Source organism: Crinia signifera, chromosome 7, assembly GCF_055691185.1.
Source record: "Crinia signifera chromosome 7, ASM5569118v1, whole genome shotgun sequence".
NCBI lineage: Eukaryota > Metazoa > Chordata > Amphibia > Anura > Myobatrachidae > Crinia > Crinia signifera.
Window position 1 is genome coordinate 182447814 of NC_139223.1, and position 21482 is coordinate 182469295.

General features: G+C 43.8%; 1 protein-coding gene across 1 annotated transcript in view; it reads left to right on the top strand.

Moving 5' to 3' along the window:
* LOC146021315 (transient receptor potential cation channel subfamily M member 8-like) overlaps positions 1-21482 on the top strand; it is a gene marked incomplete at its 5' end in the record, with an annotated part of 560542 nt that overhangs the window by 89227 nt on the left and 449833 nt on the right. The window contains 2 exons of the mRNA XM_083155109.1: positions 14527-14727; positions 15152-15254. Coding sequence (XP_083011235.1) covers positions 14527-14727; positions 15152-15254 — 304 coding nt within the window. The remainder of the gene's footprint in view (positions 1-14526; positions 14728-15151; positions 15255-21482) is intronic.

The window sequence follows — 21482 nt, forward strand, 5'->3', positions numbered from 1 at the left end:
TCTGGCTTGCGGACCCGGCCAGGAGTCGGGACATAGGCTGCTGCAGTGTCCTGACAATACAGCCGGGCAGCTCTCTGCTCTCTGCCCGGCTGTAAATTCTTTCCTGCGGCGGGCAGGAGCTAAAGTTACAAAAAAAAAAAAAGTGTAAGAAATGACAGGGGGGGCATATGCCCGGGTGCCCCCCCCCCCCCCCCAAATCTGTGCATGCTTCTCTGCTATGGGCAGCACTTAGCAACACCTGCCCACTCCATCTGTTCTCAATGTCCACCAGCGGCCCGTGATGCTCATTCCCCACCGATGCACTAGACTAGCACATGGGGAACAGCAGCATACGGACCCATCTATAGACGTTCTTTCCTTGTCACCATTTACTCTTACCTGGGCACTATAATTTTGTGAGACAGTCAATCCAGCACTGACCTTAAAGTTAACCAGGGCGTCTAATCCACAGGCCAAAACAGCAGATGCCCAGGGCTTTTCTCAAATTGCAAACAAATTAACCAATTAAACTCACTCACTGGTTGTTCAGTTATCTGGAGGACTCTGACAGCCAGCAGCAGCAATTCTGGGTCTTATATTTGTTTATATTTATTTTTTTCCTTTTCTCGTGCACTAACATCCATTTAAAAGGTTACCGCTGCAACCTTATTCCACATACATGTACAGTAATAATAGATAAATATTGCATTATTATTTTTTATTTCCCCTAAGTATCATACTGTGTGTAGACTTCATTCATCTAAAGCAGCACCAGTGAGATTTCAAGTGTGGAAATTGCTACATAACACTACGTTCAACCATACTTGTTACTGCCACTATTTTGATTTCAATGTGATACATGCAAAGTAGCTGCTGTCAAGTTGACTGATATCAATGTCTGCTAGTCCAAGCATCACATTATTATTTTTCATCTGCATAATCTATCCTTTACATACTGTATTAACAGGTCAATTGTTCAAATTGGGCATTCTAACGTACGAGTGACACTTATTTATTATTATTTATTTACAGTTTCTTATATAGTGCAGCAGATTCCGTTGCGCTTTACAGTTGTAACTTATGACTTAACTGTCTTACATTTTGATACACTCTTCGGTACATATGTATTAGCTGGGCGCTCCTTACGTAGTTTGCGTAGTGGTGTATTGAGAATACCAATACACCACTATGCTGGCTACGGAAACTGCGTAACTTACGCAAATTATGCAACTTACGCAAATTACGTAACTTACATAACTGGAGCTGATCTAATACATAAAGGGTGATATTTCCACTATCCACGCAATACCCCCGGTCTCCACGTGGGTGTGGAGTTAATTTTAGAAATTGTGGCGAGCGCAGCGATCCCCGCGAGGGTCGCGGATATGCGTCCCCACGCGGGGCTCGCTGCACTCGACATGCTTCGGGCTCTGTGGCTCGCTGCGCTTGCCACACTTTCTTAAATTAACTCCACACCCACGTGGACACTGAGGGTATGATGTGGATAGTGGGTATATGATTGTGTAAGTGCGTGTTGTGTGTGTGTGTGCATTATAATTACCATCCTCGATGTCCCCGGTGCCTCCGGCACTTGGATCCCTGCATCGCGGCCACCATGACAGTGTTCCTTACTATGCTATTAGTGTAGTGCCACTGGGGGAGCAGGGAAACCATGTGTTGCTCCCCAGCGGCTGCCGGGATCTCTCCCCACCGCCACCATTACAGCACCACCGGCTGCCGCTGAATACCCACCCCGCTGCACGTCTTTCACCCCGGCCGCTGTAAGTGAACCCCCCATGTTCGCTCTGCCGCCCCTGCCCGCCGCAGAATCCCCGCCGCCCGACATTAGCCGGCCGCCGATATTAGCTAGCCGCCCGGCAATGACTACGCTGACAATGTAGCCAAAGCTACGTTGTCAGCGTAGCATAGCCGGGTGCCCGGCTAATACATAAGTACCCATTCTTCATACCGAAAATAACACTGTCATATTGGTCTTACAGCTTTTCTCAATGATAATTTAAGGTGTGTTTTAGGATATTGGGCCACCCACCCTGTGGTACATATACTGTATATCTGGTACTTCACAGGCTCAAAATCTATAATGCGTATTTTGTAACATCATTTTTACCCCACAGGTGACTATTAATAGACCTTGAATGCTGTAAGCATACTTACATACTGACACAAATTAATATCGCCATAGCGATATAGTATTGTTATATGTTGTATGTCTGTTTGTCTGGTTTGCCATAGATATTTTAGAATATATATATATATATATATATATATATATATATATATATAATTTAAATTTATATTTCTTTTTGATTTACCACTAAGAGTGCCCCCAACAAGAGTCATGGGTGGGGGGGGGGAAGGGGGGGGGGGGATTTGCTATGGTAAATTCGTAAAAAATAGGTGTATTCATACACAAAATAGATCTATTTTTTATGAATTTGTATTTTTGGGATTTAACCCCTTCCTGACAGAGCCAGTTTTTGCCTTCCTGACAGAGCCATTTTTTTCAAATCTGACATGTTTCACTTAAGTGGGGATAACTTTTTTTTGCTTTTACTTATCCCAGTGATTTTGAGATTGTTTTCTCGTGACACATTGTACTTCAAGTTAGTGGTAAATTTGGGTCGATACAGTCTGTGTTTTTTTGTGAAAAATACCAAAATGTCGTGAAAAAATGGAAAATTTAGCAATTTGCAAAATGTCACATTTTCTGCTTGTGAGACAAATAAACATACCACTCAAAATAGTTAATAACTAACAAAGACCATATGTCTACTTTATGTTGCCATCATTATTTCAACCTCCTTTTCATTTTTTTGGACACTAGGAGGCTTCAAATATGAATAGCAAATTCTCAAATTTTCAAGAAAATTTCAAACACTGATTTTTTTAGGGACCAGTTCAGTTCTGATGTGACTTTGAGGGACTTGTATGTGAGACACCCCCATAAATGATGCCATTTCAAAAACTGCACCCCTCACAGTATTCAAAACAGCATTTTGGAAGTTTGTTAACCCTTTAGGTGTTTCACAGGAATTAACCCCTTCCCGACATTTGACGTACATTTACGTCATGGTCGGGAAGTACTTCCCGACACATGGCGTAAATGTACGTCATGGCTTTAAACTGTCACCGCGTCTATAGACGCGGTGACAGTTTCAACATGTCTGCTGTCCCTGACAGCAGACATGTCCGTGCATGCCCAGGGGGGGCTGCGATGCCGCCCCCCCGTCGGCGATCGCTGTGATTGGCTGTTCAGTGTGAACAGCCATTCACAGCGTTTTCTGTGTCACCGGCGAATAACGTTCGCCGGTGACACGGGATCGGAGGTGATTGGTGCTGTAAAGTACAGCAACAATCACCGCGGGGTGTAAGGGTGACACTGGTGTCACCCCACCTCACCCCGCCCGCCCCCAAAGGCCGTGATTGGTCCGTCGGACCGACGGACCAATCACAGCCATGGAGGGGGGTTTAAACTAACGGTGACTGCACTGCAGACGCCATTCCGGTCTGGAATAGCGTGCAGTGCGGTCACCGTGCCCAGCTGCCGCCATATACTGACCTGAACTGAGCAAAATACTTACCTGATCACTGCTTCATCACTGCTTGATCACTGCTTGTAGTGTGCTTGTAGTGTGCTGGATGCTTCCTGGATCCTGTTGCTACTTGTGCCTTCCTGTGCTGTGAAATTGTGCTGCTGCAGTGTAATAGCTAGATAGAGAGATAGATAGAGAGAGATAGAGAGAGATAGAGAGAGAGATAGAGAGAGATAGTGTCAGAGAGTGCTATATTTTGTGCTGCTGCAGTGTGATATAGTTATAGATAGAGAGAGAGAGATAGAGAGATAGAGAGAGATAGAGAGAGAGAGAGAGATAGAGAGGCCTAGTGACAGAGTGCTATATTTTGTGCTGCTGCAGTGTGATAGTTATAGATAGAGAGATAGAGAGAGATAGAGAGAGAGAGATAGAGAGAGATAGTGACAGATTGTGCTATATATTTTTTATATAACTGACTGCTGCCCCCTCCTTTTGTGCTGATCAGTATAAATTAACTGATCAGCAACTTTTTGGGGGCGCAGGTTTTTTTTTATATATAGATATACCTGTCAGTGCTGCTGCTGCAGTGTCATAGAGTGATAGATAGTGAGAGATAGAGAGATAGAGAGAGATAGTGACAGAGAATGACAGAGAGTGCTAAATTTTGTGTCTGCTGCCCCCGCCTTTTGTGCTGATCACTATATCTGAGGTGATCAGCAACTTTTTTGGGGGTACAGAGGTTTTTTTTTTTTATATATACCTGTCAGTTGCACTGTCAGTTGCACCAAAGGTTGTGCACCTGCTGCACCTCACTGGTAATCAGTGTCGCATCACTGATCACCTTTTTTTTTTTTTGTGAGTGCTGTGGGGTCTTTTTTTAATTTTTTTTTTACACACACTGTGATTTTGTGGGTGTCCTGTGGCCACTGTGCGCTGATCAGTGACGTACATCACTGATCAGCTTTTTCGGCACAGGGTTGATCTATTTTTTTTTTTTTTATCAAATTCCTGTTGCCTTTGAGCGCTGTTCAGTGACAGACGTTACTGACCAACATCTGTGCTCAATTTTTGGCGCAGGACCTTTTTTTTTTTTTTTTTAACCCCTTCAATTTTTTATTTTTAACCCCTTCCTTTTTTTTTTTTTTTTATTGGTATAAAGTATTTTTTTTTTTCTGCACTACATACACACTACACACTACATACCCCCCGGGTTGAAATAAAGTTTGTACCCCCCCCTACACTATACACGTGTTGAAACATTTCACTACCAGTAACACAAAAATAAAAATGGCATCCCAAATGTCCTCCCAAATGTCCTCCCAGTCATCCAGAAGAATGTATTCTGCGGAGGAGGCATATGCCATGCTTGCCTCTGACTCTGACACAGCCAGTGATGCAAGCGGGGAATTTGAAGGATTCGTCTTAAGCTCCTCTTCCTCCTCTGGTGATGAGGGACCCCCTCAAAGACGCCCCCGTAGAGCAGCTGAGACCCCCCCCCCAATAATTGATCTCGTATGGACCCCACCACCAGACAATTTTGAGCCCCAGGTTCCTGAGTTTTTGGCCATGCCAGGAATCCAATTTGATTCCACAGGTCTCAGAGAAATTGACTTTTTCAAATTATTTTTCTCTGATGATTTTATAAATTTAATGGTGGACCAAACTAATTTATATGCCCAGCAGTTTATTGCTCAAAACCCCACGTCATCATTTGCTAGGTGGACCCCTGTAGATGCAGTAGAGATGATGACGTTTTGGGGTCTGGTGTTTCATATGGGCATAGTAAAAAAGCCAGAAATTAGGCAATATTGGAGTACAGATGTTCTGTACAGTACCCCATTTTACCGTATGGCCATGACCCGGACTCGATTTGAGACAATTCTTAAATTTATACATTACACCGATAATGCACAGTGCCCACCCAGAGATGATCCCACCTTTGACCGGCTATTCAAAGTCAGGCCGGTCATTGATCATTTCAGTGCCAAATTTGAAGAGGTGTACATCCCTGAAAAATTTATTTGTATCGACGAGTCCCTTATACATTTTAAAGGAAGGGTTAAATTCCGCCAGTACCTTCCCAGTAAGAGGGCAAGGTATGGCATAAAAATGTATAAACTGTGTGAAAGCACCTCAGGGTACACCCACAGGTTTAGGGTTTATGAAGGGAAGGATTCAAGAATTATACCGCCAGAATGCCCCCCCTCCCTCGTAGGTGTTAGTGGGAAAATTGTCTGGGATTTAGTGCACCCCTTCCTGGATAAAGGTTATCACCTCTATGTGGATAACTTTTACACTAGCATCCCCCTGTTTAAGGCCCTTGGTTCAAGAGGTACAGCAGCTTGCGGTACTGTGCGCAAGAACCAAAGAGGCCTCCCAAAAACGCACATTGCCCAAGTAATGAGAAGGGGTGAAAGCAGGGGAATATGCAACGAAAATATGTTGTTGGTCAAATATAAGGACAAGAGGGATGTCCTTATACTGACAACAATTCACGGAGACAGTACCACCTCCGTCCCTGTACGAGGTACCAGTACCCACACCTCCAAACCTAATTGTATCCTGGATTACAATAGGTACATGGGCGGAGTGGATCTTTCAGATCAGGTACTGAAGCCGTACAGTGCCCTGTGGAAAACAAAAATCTGGTACAAGAAGGTGGCCGTGTATATCATCCAGATGGCACTGTATAACGCTAACGTGCTATTCCGTTCTACCGGCCAGAGGGGGACATTTATGCACTTTCAAGAGGAAGTCATAAAGGGCCTAATATTTGGGAACCAGCAGGCAGAGGGCCCCAGTACTTCTAGTACTGGCCCCCGTATTGTACCAGGGCAGAAAGCAAACTATTTTCCAGTGTGACACTTGCCCCGACAAACCGGGGCAAATTTTTTCATTTTCACAGCCCAGTTGTATCAAAATTGGTGAAACCCCTGGGGGTTTGAAATGTACACTATACCCCTAGATGAATTCCCTGAGGGGTGTAGTTTGCAAAATGGGGTCACTTGTGGGGGGGTTCCACTGTATTGGTGCTTTGGGGGTCTTGCTAATGCGACATAGCACCCACCATCATTCCACCAGAATTTGTGCTGCAAAATCCAAATATCACTCCTTCCCTTCTGAGTCCTGCCACTTTTTGGTCACACATGAGGCATTGCCGTACTCGGGAGAAATTGGGGCACAGATTTTGGGGTGCTTTGTCTCCTTCATTCCTTCTGAAAATGAAAAATTTTGAGCCAGAACTGCATTTTTGTGTAAAAAAATGTAATTTTTCATTTTCACTGCCCACTTGTATCAAAATTGGTGAAACCCCTGGGGGTTTGAAATGTACACTATACCCCTAGATGAATTCCCTGAGGGGTGTAATTCGCAAAATGGGGTGACTTGTGGGGGGGTTCCACTGTATTGGTGCAACATAGCACCCACCATTCATTCCACCAAAATCTGTGCAGCAAAATCCAAAAATCACTCCTTCCCTTCTGAGTCCTGCCATGCACCCACCTGGTATTTTTTGTTCACATGTGAGGCATTGCCGTACTCTGGAGAAATTGGGGCACAGATTTTGGGGTGCTTTTTCTCCTTCATACCTTCTGAAAATTAAAAATGTTGAGCCAGAACTGCATTTTTGTGTAAAAAAATGTAATTTTTCATGTTCACTGCCCACTTGTATCAAAATTGGTGAAACCCCTGGGGGTTTGAAATGTACACTATACCCCTAGATGAATTCCCTGAGGGGTGTAGTTTGCAAAATGGGGTCACTTGTTTGGGGGTTCCACTGTATTGGTGCTTGGGGGGTCTTGCTAATGCGACATAGCACCCACCAAAATTCCACCAGAATCTGAGCTGCAAAATCCAAAAATCACTCCTTCCCTTCTGAGTCCTGCCATGCACCCAACTGGTATTTTTTGGTCACATGTGAGGCATTGCCGTACTCGGGAGAAATTGGGGCACAGATTTTGGGGTGCTTTTTCTCCTTTATACCTTCTGAAAATGAAAAATTTTGAGCCAGAACTGCATTTTTGTGTAAAAAAATGTAATTTTTCATGTTCACTGCCCACTTGTATCAAAATTGGTGAAACCCCTGGGGGTTTGAAATGTACACTATACCCCTAGATGAATTTCCTGAGGGGTGTAGTTTGCAAAATGGGGTCACTTGTGGGGGGGTTCCACTGTCTTGGTGCTTGGGGGGTCTTGCTAATGCGACATAGCACCCACCAAAATTCCACCAAAATCTGAGCTGCAAAATCCAAAAATCACTCCTTCCCTTCTGAGTCCTGCCATGCACCCAACTGGTATTTTTTGGTCACATGTGAGGCATTGCCGTACTCGGGAGAAATTGGGGCACAGATTTTGGGGTGCTTTTTCTCCTTCATACCTTCTGAAAATGAAAAATTTTGAGCCAGAACTGCATTTTTGTGTAAAAAAATGTAATTTTTCATGTTCACTGCCCACTTGTATCAAAATTGGTGAAACCCCTGGGGGTTTGAAATGTACACTATACCCCTAGATGAATTCCCTGAGGGGTGTAGTTTGCAAAATGGGGTCACTTGTGGGGGGGTTCCACTGTCTTGGTGCTTGGGGGGTCTTGCTAATGCGACATAGCACCCACCAAAATTCCACCAGAATCTGAGCTGCAAAATCCAAAAATCACTCCTTCCGTTCTGAGTCCTGCCATGCACCCAACTGGTATTTTTTGGTCACATGTGAGGCATTGCCGTACTCGGGAGAAATTGGGGCACAGATTTTGGGGTGCTTTTTCTCCTTCATACCTTCTGAAAATGAAAAATTTTGAGCCAGAACTGCATTTTTGTGTAAAAAAATGTAATTTTTCATGTTCACTGCCCACTTGTATCAAAATTGGTGAAACCCCTGGGGGTTTGAAATGTACACTATACCCCTAGATGAATTCCCTGAGGGGTGTACTTTGCAAAATGGGGTGACTTGTGGGGGGGTTCCACTGTATTGGTGCAACATAGCACCCACCATTCATTCCACCAAAATCTGTGCTGCAAAATCCAAAAATCACTCCTTCCCTTCTGAGTCCTGCCATGCACCCAACTGGTATTTTTTGGTCACATGTGAGGCATTGCCGTACTCGGGAGAAATTGGGGCACAGATTTTGGGGTGCTTTGTCTCCTTCATTCCTTGTGAAAATGAAAAATTTTGAGCCAGAACTGCATTTTTGTGTAAAAAATTTAATTTTTCATTTTCACTGCCCAGTTGTACCACAATTGGTGAAACCCCTGGGGGTTTGAAATGTACACTATACCCCTAGATGAATTCCCTGAGGGGTGTAGTTTGCAAAATGGGGTAACTTGTGGGGGGGTTCCTAAATTTTAGCATCTTATGGTGCCTAGAAACCTACATGGTGCCTAAAAAATAATCTCATAAAAAGGAGGCTCCAAAATCAAGTAGGTGCTCCTTCTATTATGAAGCCTGTGGTTTGGTCAACGTGCACACTAGGGCCACATATAGGATATTTATGAAAACAAAAGAATTGGGGGAATCAATTTTTAGTCACATTTCTCTAGTAAAATGTACTGTGTTCCTTAGAAAAATGTATTAAAATTGCAAATCTGCAAAAAAAATGAAATTTTGAAATTTCACCTACACTTTGTTTTAATTCCTGTGAAACACCTAAAGGGTTAACAAACTTCCAAAATGCTGTTTTGAATACTGTGAGGGGTGCAGTTTTTGAAATGGCATCATTTATGGGGGTGTCTCACATACAAGTCCCTCAAAGTCACATCAGAACTGAACTGGTCCCTAAAAAAATCAGTGTTTGAAATTTTCTTGAAAATTTGAGAATTTGCTATTCATATTTGAAGCCTCCTAGTGTCCAAAAAAATTAAAAGGAAGTTGAAATAATGATGGAAACATAAAGTAGACATATGGTCTATGTTAGTTATTAACTATTTTGAGTGGTATGATTATTTGTCTCACAAGCAGAAAATTTAACATTTTGCAAATCGCTAAATTTTCCATTTTTTCACGACATTTTGGTATTTTTCACAAAAAAACAGACTGTATCGACCCAAATTTACCACTAATTTGAAGTACAATGTGTCACGAAAAAACAATCTCAAAATCACTGGGATAAGTAAAAGCAAAAAAAAGTTATCCCCACTTAAGTGAGACATGTCAGATTTGAAAAAAATGGCTCTGTCAGGAACGCAAAAACTAGCTCTGTCAGGAAGGGGTTAAAACAAAGTGTAGGTGAAATTTCAAAATTTCATTTTTTTTGCAGATTTGCAATTTTAATACATTTTTCTAAGGAACACAGTAGATTTTACTAGAGAAATGTGACTAAAAATTGATTCCCCCAATTCTTTTGTTTTCATAAATATCCTATATGTGGCCCTAGTGTGCACGTTGACCAAACCACAGGCTTCATAATAGAAGGAGCCCCTACTTGATTTTGGAGCCTCCTTTTTATGAGATTTTTTTTTAGGCACCATGTAGGTTTCTAGGCACCATAAGTGCTAAAAGTTAGGAACCTCCCCCACAAGTCACCCCATTTTGCAAACTACACCCTTCAGGGAATTCATTTAGGGGTATAGTGTACATTTCAAACCCCCAGGGGTTTCACCAATTTTGATACAACTGGGCTGTGAAAATGAAAAAATTAAATTTTTCATTTTCACAGCTCAGTTGTATCAAAATTGGTGAAACCCCTGGGGGTTTGAAATGTACACTATACCCCCTGATGAATTCCCTGAAGGGTGTAGTTTGCAAAATGGGGTCACTTGTGGGGGGGTTCCACTGTATGGGTGCTTCAGGGGTCATTCAACCAGAATCTGTGCTGCAAAATCCAAAAATCACTCCTTCCCTTCTGAGTCCTGCCATGCACCCAACTGGTATTTTTTGGTCACATGTGAGGCATTGCCGTACTCGGGAGAAATTGGGGCACAGATTTTGGGGTGCTTTGTCTCCTTCATTCCTTGTGAAAATGAAAAATTTTGAGCCAGATCTGCATTTTTGTGTAAAAAAATGTAATTTTTTACACAAAAATGCAGTTCTGGCTCAAAATTTTTCATTTTCGCAAGGAATGAAGGAGACAAAGCACCCCAAAATCTGTGCCCCAATTTCTCCCGAGTACGGCAATGCCTCATATGTGACCCAAAAATACCATTTGGGTGCATGGCAGGACTCAGAAGGGAAGAAGTGATTTTTGGAGGTGGAATGAAAGGTGGGTGCTATGTCGCATTAGCAAGACCCCCGAAGCACCAATACAGTGGAACCCCCCCACATGTGACCCCATTTTGCTCACCAGCTTTGGGAGGGGGGCTGGCGCTGCGGCTGGTGGGGGGGTGGAAGGGGTGCTGGCGCTGCGGCAGCCGGGTGGGTGGGAGGGGGGGCTGCCGGGTGGGAGGGGGGGGCTGGCGATCGGTGGTGATCGGTGCTGTACTTAACAGCACCGATCACTGTATATATATATGTGTGTGTGTATATATATATATATATGTGTATATATATATATATATATATACACACACATATATATGTGTATATATATATATATACATATATACACATATATATATATATATCTATATATATATTTATATATATAGATATATATATATATAGGTCATATAAATGAAAACCCAAAATCCAATATTTAACTGTGCTGCTGCTGGCGGGGGGGTGGGAAGGGGGCTGGCGCTGCGGCTGCTGGCTGGGTGGGAGGGAGGGCTGGAGGGAGGCTGCCGGGAGGGAGGGCGGGCTGCCGGGCGGGTGGGAGGGCGGTTTGCCGCTCGGTGGTGATCGGTGCTGTACTTAACAGCACCGATCACCACCGTTCTCTGTGTTACCGAGCGGCTTAGCCGCCGGTAACACAGAAAACGCTGCAATTGGCTGTCCACTTTTGAACAGCCAATCGCAGCGATCGCCGACCGGGGGGGGCACCCCTGCCCCCCCTGGGCGGCGAGGGGGGATGTCTGCTGTCAGGGACAGCAGACATCTCCAAACTGTCACCGAGTCTATAGACGCGGTGACAGTTTAAAGCCATGACGTATATATACGTCATGTGTCGGGAAGTACTTCCCGACCATGACGTATATATACGTCAAATGTCGGGAAGGGGTTAATATCCCGAAAATACGTAAATTCGTATTCATGGCATATTCGTATTTGTATTTACAATTGTCAAAATACGAATAGGAATCACCATTCAAAAATTGAAAATATGACCGCTAATTAGCAGTAAATGGCCACTAATTGCCAGCAAATGCACCAGGAAAATACACTTACCGGTAATTTTCCTGGAGTAGTTGTCAGAAGCCTGCATGGATCAGTCGGATCCGTGCATGCTTCAGTTTATAAAAAATAGAAAAATAAGTACATTTAAAAAACAGTGTGCCCCCCCCCCCGGCTATAACCAGCCCCAGGCTCACAGAGCCAGTCCTGGTTTTAAAATTCAGGGAAACAATGAAGTAGGGGTTCCCCGTAGTTTTTTAAAACCAGCTCCAGGCCCAAGGGCCAGTCGTGGTTCCCAAAATACAGGGGACAAAATGACTAGGGGTCCCCCCTTATTTTAAGAACCAGCACCAGGCATAACCAGCCAGCAGGGTAATGTCACAGCTGGGGGACACTTATTAAATAAGGTCCCGTGGCCAAAACATTATCCTCCTGACCGGTCAGCCTGGGCAAGGGGTCCTGGGGAAGTGGGGACCCCCCCAATGAAGGGGTCCCCCCTCCAGAACTTACCTGCCCAGGTTGAAGCCTGGGGCTTTCCACAGTACCCCTGTGCGGTGGGTACCGGGCTGATAAATGGTGTAAAAATAGAAAAAACTTTTGTATATTGCTGTGGAAATAAGAGTCTCAGCAAGCCTCCCCTGCATGCAGGGACTTGGAGAACCACAAGTCCCAGCATGTGGGGCATTAAAGGGAACACTGGAACTTGTAGTTCAACAGCAGTACAAATAGTCAAATCAACACGCAGACACACCAGAAAAATAAAACTTTATTCCATACATACTGTAGCCCTTTCATCTTGAGCCCATAGGTCGCCTATCATCTGGCCTGAAGAAATCCATAGGGGTACCTATGGAAGGAAATTATACTTACAAGGGTCCTCTGGCATAGATCGGGTCCTCTTCGTTCCATGTAGCATTTCCGGTTCTTGGCAAAAAAAAAAAAACAACCCGATCCAAGCAGATCTGAGGTAGCAGCCGCACACTGTCTTTGTTGACATTGTGTGACTCCTCCTCCCAAATGCCGCTATTGGTCGACTAGCGGTGCCTAGCGGCCAATTTGGAGCCACTAGGCTGCTAGGCGGCCAATATTGGCATTCGGGAGGAGGAGCCACATGATGTCAACAAAGACAGCGTGCGGCTCCTACCTCAGTTCTGCTTGGATCGGGGTTCGGTTTCTTTTTTGCCAAGAACCGGGGATGCTACATGGAACGAAAAGGACCTGATCTACACCAGAGGACCCTTGTATGTATAATTTCCTTGCACAGGTACCCCTCTGGATTTATTCAGGATGGATGGATGGGCTCAAGGTAGGTAATTATGTATGGAATAAAGTTTTATTTTTCTGGTGAGTCTGTGTGTTTATTTGACTATTTGTATTGCTGTGGAACTACAATTTCCAACGGGCCCTTTAATGCCCTACATGCTGAGAGTTCTGGCTCTCCCTGCATGCAGGGAGGCTTGCTGGGACTCATAGTTCCACAGCAATATACAATAGTTTTTTCTTTTTATACACCATTTATCAGCCCGGTACCCACTGCACTGGGGTAACGGGTACAGCCCCAGACTTCAACCTGGGCAGGTAAGTTCTGGAGGAGGGTACCCCTTCATTGGGGGGTCCCCACTTCCCCAGGACCCCTGCCCAGGCTGACCGGTATGGGGGATAATGTTTTGGCCACGTGTCCCCCAGCTGTAACATTACCCTGCTGGCTGGTTGGGCTGGTGATGGTTCTTAAAATACGGGGGATGCATAGTTATTTTGTCCCCCATTTTTTTGGAACCAGGACCGGCCCTTGCAAAAACAGGAAATAACTGTATATCTTTGCATATGGAGTCTTAATGCACATGGTGCTCCTAGTTTTGCACACTTTATATTTAATTTATAGTGGCTTGTTACTTATTTCCTTTTTTCTCTTCCCTTCTACTTTCACCTTCTATTTTAATGGAATTACCTAGGAGTTTTCCCAGGTCTTTTCTTTTCTCGTTATGTTGATTTCTCTCATGTTATTATACCTTCTACTCTGCTTTATATTATGTGGCTTATGGCTATCTCAGTTGTTTACAATTCCGATGAGAATTTGCCCTTCTTCATACCACTATTTTGGGAACCAGAACTGGCCTATGGGCCTGGACCTGGTTTAAAAAAAATATGGGGAACCCCTACTTCATTTTTTCCTGATTTTTTTAAAACCAGGACCGGCTTTGTGAGCCTGGGGCTGGTTACGACCTTGGGGGGTGGACCACATGATGTTTTTTTATTATTTTTTTTATTTTATTTTTTACACTGCAGCCTGCACGGATGTGTCTGATCTGTGCATGCTGCCTATACAAATTCGTATTTAGCGGCCGTATATACGGCCGCTAAATACAAATCCATATGTCATCGGAAAATACAAAGCAGTCATATTTGACTGCTTTGTAAATTCCCCTCTGGAATACGAATTTGCATAGGGCTTTAAAATTCGTATGCATTCGTATTAAGAATACGAGTACGAAAAATCATATTTGTATTTCCCCCATTGTCTCTTCCTTCAATTAATTCCCAAAAGATGGCAATAATGGCTATTGCTTCATAGTAGGATGAACAAGACTCAGAGAGCTATCTGAAAAATGTTATGGGTGCTAATAATTGTATATGTAAAGTGTTGTTACTCAGGTTGTTCAATAAATGTTACATTATAAAGGCACCCTTTAAATTCCTTCCATTTATCTTATTACATTTTCTTTGAATATGTTTTATTATTAATGAGTACAAATAGTACCAGTGGTCACAACAACAATCTATCTCCATTCTGCAGGCTATACACACCGCCATTAGGAATAAGCTCCCATGTGTGGTCGTCGAGGGATCAGGCCAGATTGCCGATGTCATTGCCAGCCTAGTGGAAGCTGGAGACACTTCTCTTGTATCCTCAGTCATCAAGGGGAAGCTGCTTCTATTCTTGTCCTACAGGGTATCTCATTTGTCAGAAGAGGAGATGGAGACCTGGATACAATCGGTAGAGTATTAATCCAGAGATCAGCCATGCACCATGTGATACGGCCATGTTGGTTCAGTCACAGTGGAGCCCCTTGCTCTACTCTGATTATGGACACATGCACAGTGGACCTTCAGTTCAGTGGCATAACTATAGCCCCGCAGCCCCCGCGGTTGCGGGGAGGTGCTGAGAAGGTGTAGGCGCCGGAGGGCTGCGGGGCTATAGTTACTTGCTGCCGTCTGCCCCTGCCCGGTACCCCGCGCCCTCCCCGTGCACAGTATCTCCTGCCGGTGCTTCTGTCAGGTCCCGGCTCTCCCGGCTCCTGCAGCATATAAAAAGTGACTCTCAGAAAATGGCTGCCCCCATACAGCAGACCGTTTTTAAGGTTGTCCCTCCTTCCTTCCTCCCTCCCGCAGGATGATCTAGGATGATTTATGTTTTGCAGATAACAGAAGTAATGGAGAACAAGCATCTACTGACTGTGCTAAAGATGGAGCAGGATGGGGATGATGTTGTCAACAATGCTATTGCAGTTGCTCTCTATAAAGGTATGTAGATCAGATATATGTCAGATATATGTATTACTGTGCCTCTGACAATTGTGTTACTAAAAATTTTGTGCCCTGCTCAGAATAATTCTGCGCCCACCCCCTCCCACACCATGCATGTATTAGAATTTTTTTTTACCTAAATGCTCATTGACAGTGGTTTTATGCTTGTTGACAGGTGTTACATACTTGTAGCTAAAGGGTTTCATGCTCATTTCCAGGGGTTTCTTAATCATTGTCAGTGTTTTTTGCTTGTTAACAGGGGTTACATGCTCATTGCCGGGGCTTTACATGCTCATTGCCATTGCCTATATATATATATATATATATATATATATATATATATAGAGAGAGAGAGAGATAGAGAGATTCTGCTGGCCTTCTCTGGAGAGACCAGAAGTACCATTAGAGATTTTATTATAATGCCGGATGAATGACCTTTATCCACCTTATAGGTATAATCATTAATTCTATAAGAGAGGAGGCCAACCGGAATATTTGACCTACCAATATTTTAGGCATTATACTGCCATTCCTTAGAAAATAGAATATGGATGTATTAGATAAATAGGACATATCACGTCTCGAGCAAAAAGAGGTATTGGAGACATCAACAAACAAAAAGAAGTTGACAACTTAATTAAATTGCTTTAATCACATGCTGAAAGATTGTTGTATTCCCTGATGAAGTCTCTATGAGACGAAACGCGTTGGTAACAATCTACATGCAGTTTTACCCTGATAATCCTGTGAAGACAAATAAAAAATTGTTGGAAGATATCTCCTATGTGCTTCATTGGATGTGGATCTGTTGTATTTGGACATTTATATTCTGATTGTTGGCGCCATACCACTATTGGGTAAAATACTGTGCTCTATTTGTTCCCTACCCCCTCAGGGAACTTAGTCATGAGGCTGCCTAGTACTGAATAACAATTTTATGAAATAGGCCTTTAGCACGATTTGGAATATTGGGGATATATATATATATATATATATATATATATGTCGGGGTGATGTCCGGCAACTCCTCCCGCTGACAGGTGCAGCTCGATATCTTGCCCGGGCGCCCGCGTTGAGGGTGATGAATCACCAATGCATATAGTGGAACAAAAACACGTCACTCCGGGGCTGGTGTAGAAACACAAAGTTTACTGCGTACTGTCTACGCCGTTTCGGGCTGGGCCCGTCTTCAGGACAAATGTCCTGAAGACGGGCCCAGCCCGAAACGGCGTAGACAGTACGCAGTAAACTTTGTGTTTCTACACCAGCCCCGGAGTGACGTGTTTTTGTTCCACTATATATATATATATATATATATATTCCAAAAGGAGGCACTCGGTTTCCCCAATAAACACTCAGAGGCAGTGGTCACATCAACGTTTCAATTCTTGTTAGAATTTTCGTCAGGATACCAAAATTCTAACAAGAATTGAAACGTTGATGTGACCACTGCCTCTGAGTGTTTATTGGGGAAACCGAGTGCCTCCTTTTGGAATCTGTATTGTGCCATCTCTGGCTGGACAGGCACCGGTGCCAAGGTCTGACTGTTAGAAGAGTGCCGACTCCTTGCCTTTTATATATATATATATATATATATATATATATATACACAGCGTCCACAAACAAGCGGCACTCAGAGGCTGTTCAAAGTCAAAAAATCTTTGTGGTTTATGTAAACGACGTTTCGGGGTCTGCACCCCTTCCTCAAGCCACACACAAGTGAATACACTACAAACTGTGCACATTTAAATACTTACAATTCGCGGCAAAACTGATCGGCTCCCCCCACGCTGGCGGGTCCCCTCCTGCTGCTCTCCTCCCGTCAATCCAGGACGCTACCTCTGTAAGTCGGAAGTGCGTCATCTGGAAATGATGGCTCCGGAGTCCAGCAGTAGCTACCGCCCGGCTCAGCTTAGCGTCTCGTTGCCATGGAGATGTGGCTGCGGGAGAACACTACACAAACATCACACGTATATATAAAATACAGAATACAACAATAAAATACACCAATAAAATACAGTTATCACTTCTACATTTATGTTTTAATCGAACTGTGCTATTTTAAGACCCCTCTATATCAGGGGATTGTAAAACAAAGCTGGCAGTTGTCTGTTAGCATGCGTGTCTGTCTGTGATTAGCAAGTACACAATTTTTACATCATTGTCCCTTCACCTACAATGACAAGTGTTCATATAAAAAGGTTTTTACTACCCTGGTTTTGGTATCAACTGCTATTTATCTCATATACAAATGTTTTTTTTTTTTTTTTTAAATGTCTCTTCTTGAAAAGAAAAAGAGCTACTCTGGCTATTTAAATATATTAACACCCTAACCAAGTCTGGCTATTATGTAGTTCTTATTCAACTGACCCTTATGTTAGGATAATATGCCTGGTGGTGTTGGTATCCATATAGATTAATCGAATAATGAGCTTGCCATTTTAGTCTTTTTTTTTTATTGAGTCTTTATTTAGATTTTGATCATATAAAATAACATACAAACACAAAACATACACAAGTTCAATACGCAAGGAGTTAACATCACAGTAATTGCCACAATGATTCAATACTAAGTGAGTTAACCCTCATATCTATTAACCACTAACCCTAACACAACATACTTATAAAGGGCACATGGCGCATCTCTTTACCACAGTATTTCGTATACGGGCACTGCCTGTTGGACTTTCTAGTTTCTGTTAATCTAATTAAAAGGGAATCATTGAAGCTATTATATTTGATCTTGTGGGAGGAAGGGAAAAGGAGAGAAAACAACCAGAGAATTCATATGTAAGATAAGGAGGCACCTCAGGGCATTTGTTCTATAGAGATAACACTTGATACCGGTGCATGTTGGGGGGACACATTAGAGTTTGTATGCCTTGCCTGCCCCCCTTTCTAATTCATGCATTATTGTTACCGAGCCATTGATAAACGATGTGTGAGCGAAAAACAGCTAATTACTTAATTAATTTCCATACCAATAAAGAGAGGGAAAAAAAGAAAAACAAGGGAGAAACATAATGAGGGAGTGAACACGTAAGGGATCCCTGATCTAGGGATCTAGATATTCTGCCAAGCAGAACTATTAGTGAAATTTCAGTGACGCCATATTATTCTGAACAGTCCTTTGCCCGGACTTAACCATGCAACTTAAACTGCTCAGGCTGGCTAAGAAAAAAGAATAAATGCAAACAAATCTCATCAATAGAAAGTGACAGCTCTAAAACACCCACAAAAAAGAAATATATAAATCAACACATATCAAATACACGTGGTCTACCCTTTAAACTGGTAGAATGAAGATTGGCGCCAAGGGTTCCAAATTGAGTAAAATATAGTGCTACATCCATTTGATGCATGTGAAAATCGGCCCATTTTGAGCCATCCAGTATCGCGCTATGACCACCTTGGCAAGTGCAGAGAGGTGTGTTAATAAAAGGCATGTCTCTCTAGACATCTTTTCTACTTGCCAGATCCCTGTTATAAAATTAATATCTGTGGGTGCCACCTGTGTCACCCCCATACCCATAATTACCTGACTTATCCTGTCCCAAAAATGGCTCACCTTGTAACATGACCAAATAAGATGCCAAAAAGATGCTCCGTTCTCCCCACACTTTGGGCAAATATCTGTAACCAACCCTCTTATCTTTTTTAACTTTACCGGAGTCATGTATGTCCGATGTAAGATGTTGAACTGTACTTATTGGACTCGAATAGAGTTCATTGCCCTCTTTGGGGATGCTAGCTGCCAATTACTTTCTTTTATATCAGGAATATCTAAAGCCTATTTCTGCATTAACTGGATAAGCCTGTCTTCGGGGGAAATACCAGACAAAAACTTATATAACTTAGAAACCCTTTTCCGTGGCATAATTTTTCTTAATTGTATCTTAATATGAGTCTCCATTAACCACCCATCTCTGCCGCTACCATAACGGTTTATAGCACTTCTGAGCTGTAGGAATCTATAAAACATTGATTGGGGCAATGCAAATTCATCCTGAATTACGAAATATTTTAAAAACATATCCTGAAAAAGTTGGCCCAGTGAACCCACTCCATATTGGGCCCATAATCTCCCACCTTGCTGTCTAGTTATTTTCCTAGCTGTAGGCAATAGAAGAAAAGAAGAGTCTGGGTCCACTCCCTGGAACTTCTCCATGCTACATGCCGCTCTCCATACTCTAACAGCTTGTGCTACGATGGACGGATAGTTTCTGGGATTTAGGCTGGACAGTAATATTTGTAGGGGCGGAATACTAGGATCAATACCCCTAATCAGCATGGATAGCTCCAGGGACTGCCCCTCAGGCTCAACCCAAGATCTAAGGTGTAGCAATTGGGCCGCGAGATAGTACCTCTTTAAAGTTTGGGAGGGCCAGGCCACCATTATCACGATCTCTCCAGAGGGTCGCTATTTTGGCGCTTATTACCCCATATGAGTGATGAGATGATACTATCTAGGTTTCTAAAGTGTTCATCCTTAATGTAGATTGGGGACTGTTGAAATATGTACAGGATTTTAGGTAGAACCACCATTTTAATCAGGTTCACCTGCCCCTCTACCGACAGAGGAAGTTTGGTCCAGCACATAATCTTGGTTTTTACTTCTTGGATCACCGTTATAATATTATCTTTCAAGAAGTCTTCTGTTGTCCATGAGACCTTCACCCCTAAATAATTAAAGCCTGAGACCTTTAACAGTGGTACATCAAGCCTGCTACTACATCCTCTTTCGTCCCCCAGCACCATTAGGTGTGACTTGCTCCAGTTTACAGTGAGCCCTGACATTGCACCAAATTGACTCAATGACTCTATAACTATAGATATATCTCCATTTGGGTCCGCCATCCCTACCAGTAGGTCATCAGCATAAAGAGATATAAGATTATATCTCATATCCCTCCCCAAGTCATACTGGTGCAATTTCGATCTCAAAAGACAAGCGAGGGGTTCAATCGCTACCGCAAAAATGAGCGGGGAGGGAGGACAACCCTGCCGGGTGCCTCTAAATAAAGGGAATGGCTGTGATGTATACCCGTTAATCGAAACTCTTGCCCTGGGGCTCTTATATAGCAGCCTCAACCATCTGACAAATCCTGGTCCAAAACCAAATGCTTTAAGAGTACTCCAAAGACAGCCCCACTCGATGGAATTGAACGCTCTATTCGCGTCGAATGAGGCTACCGCAGCACTCAAACCTCTCGCGTTCATATGTTGTATATAAGAGAAGACCCTTCTGATATTGATCATAGTAGACTTCACACGCATAAACCCTGACTTCACACGCATAAACCCTGATTGGTCAGGATGTACAATGTCCTGAATAAGTGTACTTAATCTATTTGCCAGTACCTTTGTGATTATCTTTGTATTGGAGGGCATTAGCGAGATCGATCCATATGAGTCAACACTAGAAGGGTCCTTGCCGTCAGTTACACGGGTGTGGTGTGAGGCAGGGAAGGGGCGGACCACGGCGCACGCAGCGTAGGGCGACACGCTCTCCCCTCCCCCCACCTCCGGCACGAATGTAGCGAGGTAGCCGAGCCTGATGCCTGGCAGCTAACCCCGATGTGGCCATTGACCCTTCCCGAATCCTGAGCAGACCTGGTGTGGGTGAGGTGCCGTCTGTGGAGTCCGCTGGTTGTGGAGTTCCCCCTGCTGCGGTGGGCGCGGTGTCGGAGGTCCGGCCGGCGCATCGGTAATCCTCTGTGTAATCCTCTGTGAAGGTGTCGGGCTGCTGTGAGGAGTCGCACGGGAGACGTGCGGGGCGCGCGTCATCTATTAGCGCCTGCAGCCTCACTGTGTCTGCGTGCACGCTGCTGGCACCACAGATCGTACTGCAGCCCATAGCCCACGTGAACGGTGGCGGAAGCGGAGAGTGCCGGTGGGGGGCCAGCTACAGGAAGGTGAGCCAGCCTGAAGGTAACAGCCTTCCTACTTTGACAAGCGGAGAGGCCGCCTGTTCCCCCTCTGTTCGGGACTGTCTGCAAGAACTGTGAGTGCCCCGATCAATTCTTATTGAAAAAGAGCCTGTTTCTCTCAAACTCTTTGCTAGGACTGCTGTACACTGGGCATGTTGGGCAAGCTGTGAATTACTATGCAGATGGAAGACTTACAGTAGTGGGCCTATCATAGTGTTTTGAGAGACGGTGATTGCACTCCGTTGGCCCTGTCTGTGGATGAGAGGGGGGCAGTAAGCCGGCTGGCTTAATTCAA